The sequence below is a fragment of the Colobus angolensis genome, unplaced genomic scaffold (assembly GCF_000951035.1).
Source record: "Colobus angolensis palliatus isolate OR3802 unplaced genomic scaffold, Cang.pa_1.0 Scaffold119, whole genome shotgun sequence".
Classification (NCBI taxonomy): Eukaryota; Metazoa; Chordata; class Mammalia; order Primates; family Cercopithecidae; genus Colobus; species Colobus angolensis.
Window position 1 is genome coordinate 2,399,595 of NW_012113030.1, and position 14,198 is coordinate 2,413,792.

At 40.1% G+C, this 14,198-nt stretch overlaps 1 protein-coding gene across 2 annotated transcripts in view; it reads right to left on the reverse strand.

Moving 5' to 3' along the window:
• Positions 1–12,582, reverse strand: part of SLC25A21 (solute carrier family 25 (mitochondrial oxoadipate carrier), member 21) — a 502,554-nt gene extending 489,972 nt beyond the window's left edge. For both annotated transcript variants that reach the window (XM_011926083.1, XM_011926075.1), the window contains exon 1: positions 12,204–12,582. In XM_011926083.1, coding sequence (XP_011781473.1) covers positions 12,204–12,273 — 70 coding nt within the window. In that variant the 5' untranslated portion in view covers positions 12,274–12,582. The remainder of the gene's footprint in view (positions 1–12,203) is intronic.
• Between the last annotated feature and the right edge of the window lie 1,616 nt (positions 12,583–14,198).

Below are 14,198 nucleotides of genomic sequence, written 5' to 3' on the forward strand. Positions count from 1 at the left end.
TCTTGTATCTAGAAAAAAACTTAAAGATTCCACCAAAAAAAGTGTTAGAGTTGATAAAAGAATGTAATAAACTTTCAGGATACAAAGCCAACATATAAAAATCAGTAGCATTTCTAAACACGAATAGTTATCTAGCCAAGACAGAAATCAAGAAGGCAATCCCATTTACAATAGCTGTAAAAAATATAAAATACCTAGAAGTAAATATAATTAAAGAGGTAAAAGATCTATACAAGGAAAACTACAAAGCACTGTAAAAGAAATTAAAGATGACACAAACAAATGGAAAAAAAATCCCATGCTCATAGGTGAGAAGAATTAACATCAATAAAATGACAACATTGCCCAAAGCAATCTACAAATTCAATGCAATCCCTATCAAAAATTTGGCTTCACAGAATAGAAAAAAAATCTTATAATACATAGCAAATCAAAAAAGAGGCAAATTAGCCAAAGTAATCCTGAGCAAAAAGAACAAAGCAGAGGCATCACATTACCTGATTTCAAAATACAAATACAAGGCTATAGTAACAAAAACAGTACAGTATTGGTATAAAAAGAGACATATAGACAAATGGAACAGAACAGAGAAACTAGGAATAAATCCACATATTTATAGCCAACTGATCTTTGACAAAGCTGACAAGAGGCTCTGAGTGGGGAAAGAATACCCTCCTCAGAAAATGGCACTAGGAAAATTGGATAACCACATGCGAAGAATGAAATGAACCCTTTTCTCTCACAATATACAAAAATCAACTCAAAATGGATTAAACACTTAAATATAAGACCCCAAACCATTAAAATACAAGAAGAAAACCTAGGGAAAACTTTCCTGGACATTTGTTTCAGCAAGGAATTTATGACTAATACCTCAAAAGCACAGGCAACAAAAACAAAAATAGACAAAAAGGACTTAAACTAAAAAGCTTCCACATAGCAAAAGAAATAATCAACAGTGAAGAGATAACATGTTGAATGAGAGAAAATATTTGCAAACTATTCATCCAACAGGGCACTAATATCCAGAATAGGTAAGAAACTCAAACAACTCAAAAGGACAAAGATAAATGATACCATTAAAAAGTAGGCAAAGTACACGAATAGACACTTCTCAAAAGAAGACACACAAATACATACATGAAAAAATGGTCAGCATCACTAATCATCAGAGAAATGCAAATCAAAACCACAATGAGCTATCATCCCACCCCAGTCAGAATGGCTATTAATAAAACAACAAAATTAACAGATGTTGTTGAGAGTGCAGAGCAAAAAGAACTCATGCTCTGTTGATGAGAATGTAAACTAGTATAGCCACTATTGAAAACACAGAGATTTCACAAAAAAACAAAAAATAGAATTACCACTCGACCCACCAATTCCACTACTGGGTATCTACACAAAGGAAATGAAATCCACATATCAAAGTGATATCTGCACTTGCATGTTTATTGCAGCACTAGTCACTATAGCAAACACATGGAATCAACCAAAGTGCCCATGAAAAGATGACTGGATAAAGAAAATGTGGTATTCATAGACAATGAAATACTCTTCGGCCATTAAAAAAAGTACTAAAATCATGTCATTTGCAGCAACATGGATGAAACTGGACGTCAATATCTTAAAAGAAATAAGCCAGACACAAAAAGACAAATATTGCATGTTCTCACTTAAAATTTGAACGCACAGAAGTAGAGTAGAAAAATTTATAACAGAGACTAGGAAGGGTGAGTGAGGCAGGAGGGCAAGGATAAAGAGCAGCAGGTTAAAGAGTACAAACATAAAGTAAGACAGTAGAAATAAATTCAGGCCGGGCACAGTGGCTCACACCTGTAACCCCAGCACTTTGGGAGGCTGAGGTGGGCAGATCACTTGAGATCAGGAGTTCGAGACCAGCCTGGCCAACATGGTGAAACCCTGTCTCTACTAAAAATACAAAAATTAGCTGGGCCTGGTAGCATGTGCCTGCAATCCCAGCTACTCAGGAGGCTGAGACAGGAGAATCACTTGAACCCAGGAGGCACATGTTACAGTGAGCAGAGATCATGCCACTGCACTCCAGCCTGGGCAACAGAGTGAGATGTTGTCTCAAAGAAAGAAAGGAGGAGGAGGAGGAGGAAGGGGGTGGGGAGAAGGAGTGGGGAGGTGGAGGTGGGTAGAAGGAGGAGGAGAAGAAATAAATTCAATGTCTCACAGCAGAGTAAGATGACTATACTTAAAATGTATTCTATTTGAGTAATAGACACCCTAAATATCCTAAGTTGATCGCTATTCATTATATACATGTAAAAAATTTCTCATATATTCCATAAATTTGCACAAATGAAAAAAGAGTGACCAGATAAAAAGAAGAGGGTAAAAATCAATCACAGAGACAACTTTAAAGGGAAAAACTGATCAGTGACGTGAAATTCCGCAAAGATTAGATAAAATTAGGAATGAAAAATGGCAGTTAACAATTTCAGCATAAAGGTAAACATGGATATGCCAATTATAGCAGGTTGAAGACTGAGTGAGGAACTTTTCAGAAAGGTTGACCAGGAAAGGAGGAACACAGGACTACCGCTTGAGATACGGGCTGTAAATCTGACAAACACAATATGAGAAAAATACAATAGAATGTCTGTTGTGGGTTGGTCCCAGAAAAAGATATGTTGAAGTTTTAACTCCCAGTACCTGTGAATGTGACTTTATTTGGAAATAGGATCTTTAAGGATGTAATCAAGTTAAAATGTGGTCATACTGGATTACAGTGAACCCTAATCCAATGACTGGTGTCCTTATAAGAAGAGGGACACAAAGATAAGAGACAGGGAGAGAACGGCCAGGCGCAGTGGCTCACGCCTGTAATCCCAGCGCTTTGGGAGGCTGAGGTGGGCGAGTCACGAGGTCAGGAGACTGAGACCATCCTGGCTAACATGGTGAAACCCTGTCTCTACTAAAAAAATTAGCCGGTCGTGGTGGTGGGCGCCTGTAGTCCCAGCTACTTGGGAGGCTGAGGCAGGAGAACGGCATGAACCCGGGAGGCAGAACTTGCAGTGAGCCGAGATCACCCCAATGCACTCCAGCCTGGGCGACAGAGTGAGACTCCGTCTCAAAAAAAAAAAAAAAAAAAAAGGAGAGAACACCAAGTAACAAGGGAGGCAGAGATCGGAGTAATGTGTACACAAGCCAAGGAATACCAAGCATTGCTGGCAACTGCCAGAAGCTAGGAGAGACACATGGGTCAGATTCTACCTCACTGCCTCCAGAAGGAGTCAACGAAAGAAGAAATTTCTGTTGCTTAAGCTGCCCAGCTTGTGGTGCATTTTTCTGGCAACCCCAGCAAATTTATACAAGGCCTACAGATAATAATGAAAAAATACAGATCTGATAGAACATTTACAATGTATATAACCATGATAACATCAAAGTGTCAAAATAATGGACACAAACATAATAAAGATACTAATCACTTGGAAAATAACTATCTTCTAATTTAGATACAATAACAATATGAGAATGAAAGCAAAAAAAAAGGAAATTGGTAAGAAAAATCAATCAAAATGTAGTACAACTGTAAAAATACTGCACTTTTAACCTGGTTCCTTTCATTCATTGCCATTTTAAAGGTACCACCAGGGAAGGGTGAATTGGGAGGAGTGGGGAAGATGAAGAAAAGTGCGTTAAAGTGTATAAACATACAGGAAGAGAGAAGCAATAAATTCAATGTTTGATAGCAGAGTAGAATGATAATACTTTAAAATGTATAAATCATTTATAAACAGTATTGTTGTAAGTATTATCTAATGACTAGAATCCCTGAATATTTCTCTCTCTTCATAGTAGGAGCCTAAGAATATTCTATGGCTTGGACTTTTCATATTTATTTGTTAATATGATCAACAAACATTTCTGAGCCCCTACTTGCTATACTCTGAAACACCTGGTTCTCAATACCCTAAGATGTTGTAGTCAAGGCTAGGGGGGCAAAGGGGAGGTGAGGAAGGGCTGGTTTAACCACGTGTTTTTAAGACATTGTGTAAAAGTTGTTTTAAGTTTTATGTCAGTTGAATCACATAGCCACATATTAAGGGTAGTTATACTTTTAAAACATCTTTCAGGAAGGTAGTCTAAAGTAAGAAATCCTTTAAAATGTGGTTATGCAACTCATATTTTATTTGTTCTTAAATTCTGATTTTTGAGAACTAGATTTTCTTAAAGAGAGACAAGACTACATTTTACTTAAAATATATCTTTTAAAAGTATTTTATAATTAATTTGAGCAATAGGGTTGCTTCCTCCTATGTGCTTGAAATAAGGGTTTTTTTTTTCTCCCTAATTACCCAGATAATGGGTTCCAGCCACCCTTTGATGTGTCATAAAGGCTCACCTGTTTCAGTACAACCTGCAACTTATTATCAAACAATTAGTTTCCCAAATCCTGAATTTCCAAAGGTGCCATTTATCCAAATCACATGTGCATCCCCTTTGCACCATTTTGAAAAAGAATTTTCCTTGATCAAAATTTTAACCTTGATTACCCCCTGGTGTATCAGCCCTTTTATTATGTAGTTCAAATTAAAATCCAAAGGACTTCTAGTATACATACCATTAAGGCATTTATTTTAACTGTATTTTAACTATGATATTAGAGTAAGAAAAGGGAGTAATCTTGTGAAAATGAAGATACCTAAGAAATTTGAAAGCATCTTGCATCTTTTTATTAGCCTTTTTAGGTTAAAAGCCTTGGACTCTCTCCCTATTAAAATATTGCAGCATTTGCATATACTCTCAGATAATTAATCTCCCAAAAGCCTCTTCATTAATCCCAGTTTTCCCTCCCTCAAAAAAGTCTTTCATTTCACTCTTTGAAGGTGATTAATGAGATAACACTACACAAAGTACTTGAACTGTGTTTAGTGCAAGATTGGAAAACTTGTTCCCAGAACACTTTGAACTAAAACAATTAATTTAAATGAAAACAATGAACTGCAGGGAGATATACAAAGTAAAAACAGAGTAATTGATGGAGATGTGCTTATAAGATGCCAGGGACTGGCTGGGTGCAGTGGCTCATGCCTGTAATCCGAGCACTTTGGGAGGTTGAGGCGGCTGATCATTTGAGGCCAGGAGTTTGAGACCAACCTGACCAACATGGTGAAACCTCATCTCTACTAAAAATACAAAAATTAGCCAAGCATGGTGGCGGGCACCTATAATGCCAGCTACTCGGAAGGCTGAGGCGAAAGAATCACTTGAACCTAGAAGGCTGAGGTTGCAGTGAGCCAAGATGGCGCCACTGCACTCCAGCCTGTGCGACAAAGTGAGACTCCGACTGAAAAAAAAAAAAGAAAGATGCCAAGGACTAAGGTAAGACTGGAAAGGATGAAAGAGCAACCCGGAAATTTTGGAAAATAAATCAGTCTTGCTAGCACGGTGATCTCACATACACGACACATAGAAGGTGATAATGCTATAGAAGGCATTCAGAGTGGGACTGGAAGACTTTGAGGAATATGAGTAAAAGATTCTGGGAGGCAGGAGGAGGGTAGTAGAGTTGCCACTATGGAAGGAAATTCAGTGTGGACAAGACCTAGGAGTGACCTCAGGAGGAAGCCTGACAGGTCCTAGTAAGAGCAGGACCACTCAGGGGGCTAAGAGCACATCATCACAGATCCTGGGAGGTTCTGAGGTTGGGTACAAAATCACTGTGAGAGTTTGGGGAGAATGATCATCTGAATGGGCCTGATCCTATATGACATGGGAAATAAGAACTACCCCGTGGTCTTTGGGAACACATGGAACGGTCCAAACTGATCATTAGGCAGAATGGGAAGGTCTGAGACGGACCCATGCTTCTAGCTCCAAGTTAGAGCTGATCAATTACATGACAGAGGAGCCTCCTAGACCCCTGCTGATGTGTAGACAGAGTAATAATGTCATATGCAGGGGCTGCTGAGGCCAGAGATCTTGGGAGCCCCAACATGTTTAGGGGAATTCTATCAGACCTTATGTCAATCCATTTGGTGTCTTTGTGAGAAAGAGAAAAAGGTGTCCCTTCCCCCAAGTGAACACATGTCTGTTCTAGGATGCACAAATCACGGAGCAGAGCATGTGCTAGATTTCAACTCCTACTTGCTCTCATGTCCAGAGCTCTTTTTCAGCCCACAATGTGTCCAACTGCACGTAGAGGCCCTGAATGGATGGAGAAGTAAAATAACTAAATTTTCTCTTGGCTAAAGGATAATGTTTGCCTAGATAGATGAAATGATTTGGAGTGAGCAAGATACTACTTAGCGGAAAGTCTGTACAGATTGTATTTGTAGGTAAAACAGTTATTTTAAGGAATGTAAACTAATTACAGCTACAGAGATTATGAGGACTTGACTTTGTCTTTCCAACTCCTATAGAAATTGTTGCAAGTATGTGCAACTATGGCACCTTCATTATTCCCCTGTGCATCAGTTTCTGTAAGTGGGGGTTATAATAGTGCTTGCCTTGTGAAGTTGTGGTAAGGATTAAAAATGTTAACACATACAAAGCTTAGAACTGGATCTGGCATTTAGTATTTACTCAATAAATATTAGCTTGTTGTATTATTTGCATCATTCATATGTTAATGAGAATGTTAAAGCTGGATTGACTATGGAGTCCATCTGGGAAACATTTATGCAGAAAATCATTTTCAATCTGGGCCTTGGAAAATGGATGGAATTTCAATAGGTAGAGATATATCTTCTTGATGAAGCTAGGAAAGTTCTTTTTAGGTGTTTTGAAGCCATTAGGCAAACAATTAGTGAGAAGAAATATTTGCATTTTATTTGGCACAATATCTCACCAGTTACCTCTAATCCTGCTATATATTCTAACGGGGATCGAAAGCCTCTCGCCTTTCAGTTAAGAAAACCTAATGAACCAGGTTGTTCCCTTATCTCCATACAAATAAAAATATTAGCTTCAAAAAAAAGTAAGAGGTAAGACATTCTAGGGAATCAGGAATAAAGGTGTAAAGTACAAGTAACAGTCAAAAATGGTCAGCAGACCTGTTCAGCAGAAACTGAACAAAATGTGTAGGAGAGGGGTGAAAAATAAGACTGAAAGCTAAACTGGGGGCATATAATAGGGAGTATGAAATTCATTCTTCTGTCCGGTCAGAAGTGAAAACCAAGAAAGATTTTACTTGCAGTTCTCTGCAATTTGGCTTTGACCTTCCCCCTCTATACAGTCTTTTTTTCTCAAAGGTCTTCTAAACTTAAACTTCTAAACAGTGCTTCTAAATTTTAAAGTGCAAATCAATGACTTGAGGCCCTCCCAAAATGCAGATTCCGATATGGTAGTGAAACATTGCAAAATTGTAACTGAGACAGTGAAATAAACCTGACCTAACCAACTCCATCTTGCTTCTAACCTCCAAGCCGTCCTTGTTCATTCCTGGGTAAAGGCCAAACTAACTTTGGCAGGAACTTCATTTATAGTTTACAGTTTAAAACAAAGATGATAACAGCCCTTTCCCAAGACAGAACCCCTTCTTGCCTGGAGACTAGACTGCCTTTGTGGGACTAACAAATTAGCCAAAAGATTAGAAATTATGGTTTAGGAGTCACACAGCTGGAGGTTACAAGATTCTAACCCTTCCCAAGTTTCTCCTGGGGATAACATCACTATTGTAAAGCCTAAGATCAGTGCTTGAGATATTTTGCAGACCCTGCACTTGATGGATCAGCTGGCATCACCTAGATCTAACTGGCTCATCTGATCTTGTAGCCCCTACCCAGGAACTGACTCAGCATAAGACAGTTTTGACTCTCTATGATTTCATCTCTGACCTGACCAATCAGCACTCCTGACTCTCTGGCTGCACTCCCCCACCCTCAATGCTTGGTGAGACTGATTTGAGTAATAATAAAACTCCAGTCTCCCACACAGCTGGCTCTGAGTGAATTACTCTTTCTCTATTGCAATTCTCCTGTCTTGATAAATCGGCTCTGTCTAGGCAGCAGGCAAGGTGAACCTGCTGGGGTAGTTACAGTAGGTGAGGCCTAGGATCCTACATTTTCAACAAACTTCCAGATGCTACCATACTCCTTCCTGCAGCTCATCCATGGACCACATTTTGAGTACCAAGGGTCTGATCCAGTAACCTCTTCTCATTCTCATCTTGCTCAACAATGCTAGTCCTTGTTGATCTTCCTGAAGCTCTCATCGTCGGTTTCTCTGGATCATTATTGGCTTCTGTGATTCTCTCACCTGAATCTTTAAATTTACATTTAAAGACCAATCTTTAGATGTATGCATCAGTTTCCTCTGACGTGTAATGTATTGTCCAGGCAACTGTCAGTGCATCAATCTCTTTAGTCTTTTAAATGAAAATAGTGCGAACCATCTTCTTATAAAAGACAGACCTATATCGTTACAGAAAATACCTATTGCCCATTTCATGATGTATCTGGTTTCTCTGGAAAATAATCTCCCCTGAGGTTCCCTACCTCACCTGTCCCACCAATCTGCATAGGGATTAGCTACAGTTGATTGGGACATAGGTGGGCCCCTACTAATGCTGGGTTATTGTTAGTCTTTCCCCAGGATTTTGGACTAGAACCAAAAAAAAAAAAAGCAAGTTAGTCTCTCACTCTCTCCAGGAAAAAGAAGTCAAGAGCATATATACATGGAAGCTTTTGGGGATCACATTCTGATACACAGACTAAAGAACAACAACAACAAAAAAAAAAAACAGCAGTTAACTGTGAGAAAGAGGACTGAGGAAGACACCAGGGGAGCACAGGGAAATAGCTTCAAAGTGTGGCACCCTGACAACCTCTTATATCTCCACATGGACCAGGCAGGCAAGTTAGACCACAGACTGCACTAAGCCTTGGCAGAATGCCCTGTGATTTCTCCAAGTGAAAGGGTAGATAAGCAGCCTGGGGAGGAGCTGCTGTCCTGTGGAAGACTGCCACAAGGCCGCTTCTCTTCCCTCTCCCTAGTTTCAGTTGAATGCAAGACTTTCCACCTTACCCCCACGTAGGTTACAGCTGCAGACCTCAAAATAAGTCTATAAAACTGCGTGGCTGTGGTTTAGAGGTAGATCCTTAACAGCAGAGTGACCCACTCATCCCACCTATCCTCTGGTCTCTTCTGTTCAGTGCTGACTGTGGTGCTATGGGCACAGAGAGCTGGCACTATGATGTCTTGCTTTTGCTGTCTGTATAACTAATAAACTATCTGACTGCATTTGGGCATGCTTACTCCTTACCAGGTAAGTGTCAGAATGTGCAAGCCATCCTGACAGGTGTAGTAGTAATACTTGTGGCCCTATATATTACCTGCCTCCCTGCTGCCTTAGGAACATTTGACTACTTAAAGAGAAGAGAAGGAGAGACTTAACTTCCTGAGTTATCCTCAGCACTCCAGTCCCTTATTCCACTTTGCTCGAAGAATGCATCCCAGACCTTGAATTCCACCAGATACCCTGGTATCTCTCTAATAAACCTCCTAGTTTCTTTTCTTTTTCACCTAAGAAAGCCAGCCTGTATCTTTGGCCTTTACAAACAAAAGGTCATCACACACATACACACACACACACACACACACACACACACACAAGTGTTGTATTCAAGGACAATATCAGTGATTAGAACTACAGTGCCAGAGATTCTAATGCATTTTCTGTTTTTATTAAAATTCTTCCTCTCTTATGTATTGATTTCTATCTGGCCCTTGACCAAGTACATATAATATGATTAGCCCACATGTATCAATAAAGATAAAGTTTTATGAAAATGTTTTTGGCCAAGTAAAAGAAAATATAATTCTTTTTTACTATTATGAAAGTATAAATTACTCTAATCATTTATTAATAACTCCATAGTATTAACTATGTAAATCAACTTTGCTGCTATTTTTAATTTATCTTATAAATATCCTAACTTGCATTTGTATTAGTTACATTTATAAGAATATATGATGGAATCACACATATTTATGCCAAGTACTTATCACTCAGAACAGCGCAAGTAAGATTAGAGTTTGATCTACTTTTTTTTTTGAGACGGAGTCTCCTTCTGTCACCAGGTTGGAGTGCAGTGGTATGGTCTCTGCTAACCGCAACCTCTGCCTCCCGGGTTCAAGCGATTCTCCTGCCTCAGCCTCCCAAGTAGCTGGGATTACAGGCGTGCACCACCACGCCCACCTGATTTTTGTATTTTTAGTAGAAATGAGGTTTCACCATGTTGGGGAGGATGGTCTCGATTTCTTGACCTCGTGATCCGCCTGCCTCGGCCTCCTAAAGTGCTGGGATTACAGGCGTGAGGCACCGTCCCTGGCCGAGTTTGATCTACTTTTAACATTCTTTGAGTTTAGCTGTGCCTAATACCTAGTATGATCATATAAATTAGCATACAGGTGCTTATGAGTCATTAGTCTTAGCTTAGGATGTTAATCAATTGGCCTCATTTTCTCTTTGGACGAGCTGAGTTTTCTTTGATCAGGGTCATAGACTACAAATCAACGAGTCAGGTTCAGAAGACAGAACCTTAGGCATTGTGGAATTTTACCAAAAACGGTAAATAAATTGGTGCAAATTCATCATGACAATTGGAAAACTGAAAGAGCAAGCAGTGGGCCCACTGCTATTATAATAATGGGTGGTGGCTCACGCCTGTAGTCCCATCACTTTGGGAGGTCAAGGGGGTCAGATCGCTGGAACCCAGGCATTGGAGACCAGCCTGGGCAACATGGTGAAACCCTGTCTCCACCAAAAAAAAAATATATACCCTTCCCCTACCTCCCCCCAAAAATTAGACGGGCATGGTGGTGGGTTCCTGTAGTCCCAGCTACTCGGGAGGCTGCAGTGGGAGGATCACTTGAGCCCGGGAGGTTGACACCAGTCTTGGCAACATGGTGAAAGCCCATCTCTACAAAAAAAATTTTTTTTAAATAGCCGGCGTGGTGACGCGCATCAGTAATTCCAGCTACTCAGGTGGACCTGGGAGGCGGAGGGTGCAGCGAGTTGAGATCCCGCCACTGCACTCCAGCTCCGGTGCCTTCCAGTCTGGGCAACAGAGCGAGACTCCATCTCAAAGTAAGGAAGGGGAAGGGGAAGGGGGATTGATTTCACAATTTTCTGTAAGAAATGAATGGTTCTAATGTGATATTGATGAAATATCATCTTTAAGAAAGTGACACACGTGGCTGCTTATGGTACTCCTGAGATGCAAGTAGGTCATGACATAATGATAACCAGTCATAATTTGCAGTAGCCCCTTACAAAAAGTCCGAATTTGTTTGAAAATACAGTAACTTTTACTAGTCGAAGTTATACATTAAACATCTCCTAGTCATTGCTTGAACATAATTTATTAGAGTTACCATAATATAATTTATTGAAAGAAGGGCTAGGTTTATAATATGTTTTCTGGTGATGAGCCAATTATGGCAATTATTTTAATTATATATTTATAACAAAAATGCATGACTGTAAGATTAAATTTTAAACCAAATCCTAATTTATATTTTAAAATAGCTTTAAAATACTTGCACATAACACATCTCGTGGTTAGTAACTTTCTCCAGCTACATTTAAAAGTATTTCCAAAATTACAACATTTTTTCCTAAAGGTTTACTTTTTCCCCACAGCATAACTCTATAAATTAACGTGAGCCCATTATATCAAAGGTGTTTATGTGTGTCACATACGCATTTAATTTTAATATCTTTATTTAAGGGACGAATATCCCCAAGCAAGCACAGTATGCAATAAGAAGTCCTGTGGAGTCCTGTAAGTACTTTGATGAGGAAGGCAGGATTTATATAAGATTCGCGAGCTTGAAGAAAGACTCTACAATTGATAAAACTAAGTCAGAGGGAACTGGTTCATTTTCAAGTAAAATAGCTTGCAAGACAAAAAGACCGCCTCAAAGTCGCTGCCCTTGGGGCTCTCCCACTTGCTTTACAAGCTAGGAACGGAGAATGCCGGGAACCCGAGAGCGGCCGGCGCGGACGCCGAGGCAACAGTACTTGGGGCACCCGGTACTCGCCGTTAGCTCCCAGCCTCCTTTGCTCTCGCGCTTTCAGGGGCTCAGGCACTGCTCCGGGAGCGCGGAATGTTGAGGAAGACGGCAGAACTTCAGTAGGGAGACCTGTCTGGGAAACGTTTTCAGGACACGCGGTGGGGAAAGCAACTAGCCTCCGGCGGGGCAGGGCGGGGTGGCCTTACCTGCAGAACCACCGGCCACGATCTGCCGAGAAGCCTCGCGCACTAAGCCGACTTCAGGCTTGGCGGACATCTTCGCCGGGGGGAGGACGAGGGAGTGGGCTGAGATGCGTGGGCGAGCTCGCCGCCTGCACAGCCTACGAATCTAGAGAGCCCGGGCTGGGCTGGTCCTCGGGCGGGTTGGCTCCCTGTGGGGCAGCAATCCGGCGACTGCTGGAAAGCAAGGGTTCGAGGCGCAGATTCGTCGCGCGATCTCCGGCGAGTCGGAACCTGTCCGCAGTGCTTTTGCAGAGGCGCCCTCGGCTCGGAAAATGTCTCTGGAAATAAGACTCGCGGATGGGGTTGGGTTGGCTCTTCGCAACGGGTCAGGCTTTGTCTCCTAGATTGGCGCCCACGCCCTTCTCTATCAGGAGCCTCCGGCAGAGTTTGTCAAACTGGAAGCGCTGCCTCTGATAACTCAAGTGAAATGACCCAGGCCTGGAGCGCCAAGTGCAAAGCTGGGACGACCGTTGCACCTTCTGGCATGCCAGAGCACAGTGAGGTTCAAAAGAAGGGACAAGTGAATAAATTCCTCAGTTAGTTATCCTGTAATTGTGGTCTGTAGCAGCTAAGTCAAAGCAAATCTAATTTACACTTACCTTACAATAGAGCTAAGGTAGAACTTTACCAAAAATGATTTTGATTTAAGGTAAAAATCATACCTCATCAACTTGAGTTTTATTTACCTAAGGACCAAAAGAAGAAAAAGCCTGCTTATCAATAGTTTCTTCTATACCCAGGTCAGTGGTTCTTAAAAGTGGTTTTAGTACCCACAGCAGTAGCATAATTTGTGAATTTGTTAGGAAGTCAAATTCGTGGGCCCCACCCCGACCTAAACTGAATCAGAATCTCTGGGGATAGGGCCCAGAAACAAGTTCTCTGTTGGTTGTCATGAAAGTTAAAGGTTGTGAACCACTGACCTAAACAATTGAGGAACATTAAGGAACTTACAGTGTATTCTCTCTATAAAAGGTTTGGTTATTCGTACTAGCCTCTTAGGATAGTTACCAAAACAAAACTACTAATTTATACACTTTTTAAACTACAAGTTGCCTATGAGAGATATAAGATTGTGAAATTCTCCAAAAATACCTGCCACACCCCTAACAGACAGGAGATGTTAAGAGTAAAACAGAGAACTGGGAGGCTTTAGAAGCCCTATTGTAATATTTCTTAAAACACATTATTTAATGCTAAACATATTTAGTGTGAGCCATATAAAAATTGCCATTTTTGGAGGTCAAAAACCGTTTAATATCAGCAATTAGTATGGTTCAATTTATGTGATTTCTAATGTACCAAGTGCAATAATTTGGTTTCATACTTGATTTTTTATTTCTTAGGCTGAGTCATTAAAAGTTGATCAGTGATATCTGGCAAAATTATTTAAAGTGCTTGAGGAATTGGGGAGACTTGCTGCTTATGTGATCAGATACACAAAAATGAAGTTTTTCATTTCATTAAATATTTGATTAAAACTGCTAAGTTTGAAAATGTTTACCAAGAAATAGTTTGCAGAAATTTTGCTAACCTGATAGAATAAAGGCTTTTGAGCAATATCTTTCAGACTTTTACTAATTAAATATGGAATCTTGAGTGCAATGTAGAATCATTTATTCAACAAATATTGAGAACCTATTATATATTAGGCATAGAAACAGAAATTCAGAGCTTATAGAAAATGTTTTCCTCATTTTTCAAAGCAGAAATTGAGTTTTCCAAGATCACTCAGGAGTAATAGTACAGCTGGGATTCCATCGCAGGATTCCTTCTTTTGATAGCAGTGGATTGTAGATTTAAATATTAACCACAGGCTAAACAAACTACATTCTGTCACACAAATAGCCCCACAAATTAATTCCATTTTTTTTTTTTAAGTTTTTGAAAATTTGGTCACAACTATTAAACCTCAATGCACACACTGAACCAAATTCTACACTGAGAGCTCACTAAGTGTTA